This window comes from Mizuhopecten yessoensis, unplaced genomic scaffold, assembly GCF_002113885.1.
Source record: "Mizuhopecten yessoensis strain PY_sf001 unplaced genomic scaffold, ASM211388v2 scaffold9685, whole genome shotgun sequence".
NCBI classification, from domain to species: domain Eukaryota; kingdom Metazoa; phylum Mollusca; class Bivalvia; order Pectinida; family Pectinidae; genus Mizuhopecten; species Mizuhopecten yessoensis.
Window position 1 is genome coordinate 420551 of NW_018408171.1, and position 3275 is coordinate 423825.

The window sequence follows — 3275 nt, forward strand, 5'->3', positions numbered from 1 at the left end:
CTTTTCCTCCAATATCTAGCTCTTTGTTCCCTATGTATGAGTCTCCTATGGTCATTCCTTTTCCTCCAATATCTAGCTCTTTGTTCCCTATGTATGAGTCTCCTTTGGTCATTCCTTTTCCTCCAATATCTAGCTCTTTGTTCCCTATGTATGAGTCTCCTTTGGTCATTTCTTTTATGGTTATAATTTGTGTTTTCAGGGAATCGCTGAGCTTGAGAAGCAACTGATAACCAGCACACTGAGTCAGAAATACATGGGGGAAAAGATCCCGCAGGTTTGGCTGAACCTGGAGAAGAAAATCCTTGCGTGAGTGATCACAACTCCATCTTGCCAAGAGATGGCAATAGGGATTGTCGAATTGAGCACTTTGTCATTTAGCAGTTGATTTTTTATTTCATATCGTTTTGTCTTTTTTCATCAAAATTTAAAAAGAACAGGTCAGAGATTGTTTTCTAGTAAATTATTCTGTATACAGATAAACTTTCACCTCGAGTTGTCAAACTTTCCTTCTACTGTGAAAATCCATCATGACCCAGTGTAAATTTTTACCTTAACACATAAGTTTTACCTGCACACTTCAGTTTTACCTGTACACTTAAGTTTCACCTTCACATTTAAGTTTTACCTGTACACTTAAGTTTTACCTGTACACTTCAGTTTTACCTGTACACTCTAGTTTTACCTGTACACTTAGGTTTTACCTGTACACTTAAGCTTTACCTGTACACTTAGGTTTTACCTGTACACTTAAGCTTTACCTGTACACTTAAGCTTTACCTATACACTTAAGCTTTACCTGCAGTACACTTAGGTTTTACCTGTACACTTAAGCTTTACCTGTACACTTAGGTTTTACCTGTACACTTAAGCTTTACCTGTACACTTAGGTTTTACCTGTACACTTAATAATGTTATTTACTAATGTTCACTGTAATGGTAGAAGGAAAGGTTAAAGCAGCAAAATCTTTCCCTAATGTTCTGTGTAACATTAAAGATTAAAGTGGGACTGGAGATCCTCATCCCTAGGTCAAGGTTACAATCCTTTCATTTAGAGCAATGTGAAATTTGACCAGAGTGAATTACGGGGACATTTATTGATTTTTTATACATATTAATTATCTTGTTTTGATCAATTCAGGGAGCGTGTGAAACACAGTATTCTGAAGTGGGAAACTGTCAAAGGCTTTGCCATAGATAACGGCATATTTGATGACAAAGACGTAAGTGATCTGAAGTAGAAAATTCTGTAGTGAAGTCAGTTTACACAGAATACTTTTCCTCCAATCAAAATAAAGATATTTGGTGCATTTGAAAAGCAAAATTCACCTTAAACTTATAATTATCAGGAAAAACACAACTATAACTGTAAAAAACATAGCGAAATATTTCACAACACAAAAACGGTGTACATATTTAATTCCTTTAAAATGAGAAATATCTTTCATTTAAATCTCAATTACATACTTCTCAAAACTGTATTTGATGTAGGTGAAGCAGGCAGTGAAATTCCTTGATGACCTGGGAACACTGCAGTACTTTGACAACGACTTCCTACGAGATCGTGTTGTCATCAACCCACAGTGGATTGTCAATGTGATGGCATGTGTGGTGTCTGTCAAACACTCACTCATACAGGTAAGTGTGTGGTGTCTGTCAAACAGTCAATCATACAGGTAAGTGTGTGGTGTCTGTCAAACAGTCACTCATACAGGTAAGTGTGTGGTGTCTGTCAAACAGTCACTAATACCAGTAAGTGTGAGGTGTCTGTCAAACAGTCACTCATACCAGTAAGTGTGTGGTGTCTGTCAAACAGCCACTAATACCAGTAAGTGTGTGGTGTCTGTCACACAGTCCCTAATACCAGTAAGTGTGTGGTGTCTGTCAAACAGCCACTAATACCAGTAAGTGTGTGGTGTCTGTAAAACAGTCCCTAATACCAGTAAGTGTGTGGGGTCTGTCAAACAGTCACTCATACAGGTAAGTGTGTGGTGACTGTCAAACAGTCACTAATACCAGTAAGTGGGTGGTGTCTGTCAAACAGTCACTAATACCAGTAAGTGTGTGGTGTCTGTCAAACAGTCACTAATACCGGTATTTGTGTGGTGTCTGTCAAACAGTCCCTCATACAGATAAGTGTGAGGTGTCTGTCAAACAGTCCCTCATACAGATAAGTGTGAGGTGTCTGTCAAACAGTGCCTCATACAGGTAAGTGTGTGGTGTCTGTCAAACAGTGCCTCAGACAGGTAAGTGTGTGGTGTCTGTCAAACAGTGCCTCAGACAGGTTAGTGTGTGGTGTCTGTCAAACAGTGCCTCAGACAGGTAAGTGGTATTATGTTTAATAATGTCTCATTCATGTAAATGTGTTGTATGTGAAATTTTGTATGGTGTGTGTCATACAATCCCTCAATCCATCATTCATACATGTAAAATTGACAGTTTACAAAAACAAATTTTGATGCTCTTTTAATTGTGAATTTATTTGTTAAGAGTTTTAAGTTTTTATGTAATAAGTGTGTAGAATGGGATTTAATCCTGGCAGAAAAATAAACATGAATGTTTGAATCATTGAAATCAAAGAGCGATAGGATTAGTGGTATCTTATAGCCCCGGTGTGACCAGAAAGTCTCATTGTCTTCAGGAACACAATGGCCGCTTTCTGCATGACCACATTGAGGAGATCTGGAAGGCATATGATTCAGAGCTACACAACTGGCTACTCAGACTGACTGAGGAGTTCGATCTGACCTTCCCCCTCCCCGGGAACCAGCGTACAAACATTGTACCATGTCTCCTACCCCAGGAGGAACCCAAAGAGGTAGGACTGTTTATCAGGCATATACAACATTCAGAAAGAAAGAAATCCGGTAAGAAAAAAATTACAGTTTTTAAAATGGTGTTATAAACAAAGGTGTATAATTTTAATAGGATGAGTAATATTGCTAATTTGGATGCACACAATGTGTTTTCCCCAATTTTAAAGCCTGTGGCTCTATTCTTCAAATAATGGAATAGGAATAGATTTACCCAAACTCAATTTTGGTGAAGCAAACAACATATGCATTGTATCATTACTAGGGTGGTGTGCATTGTTTGGTATCTTTAATATTCTTGTTATATACTTACTTTCTCTGTCAAAGTCAGTATAAGGTTCTTGTTATATACTTACTTTCTCTGTCAAAGTCAGTATAATATTCTTGTTATATACTTACTTTCTCTGTCAAAGTCAGTATAATGTTCTTGTTATATACTTACTTTCTCTGTCAAAGTCAGTATAA

General features: G+C 37.4%; 1 protein-coding gene across 1 annotated transcript in view; it reads left to right on the forward strand.

The window, feature by feature from the left end:
• LOC110458668 overlaps positions 1 to 3275 on the forward strand; it is a 168477-nt gene that overhangs the window by 122348 nt on the left and 42854 nt on the right. Inside the window, exons 53-56 of the mRNA XM_021510496.1 lie at positions 200 to 306; positions 1139 to 1220; positions 1489 to 1635; positions 2639 to 2815. Of these exons, the coding sequence (XP_021366171.1) occupies positions 200 to 306; positions 1139 to 1220; positions 1489 to 1635; positions 2639 to 2815 (513 nt within the window). The remainder of the gene's footprint in view (positions 1 to 199; positions 307 to 1138; positions 1221 to 1488; positions 1636 to 2638; positions 2816 to 3275) is intronic.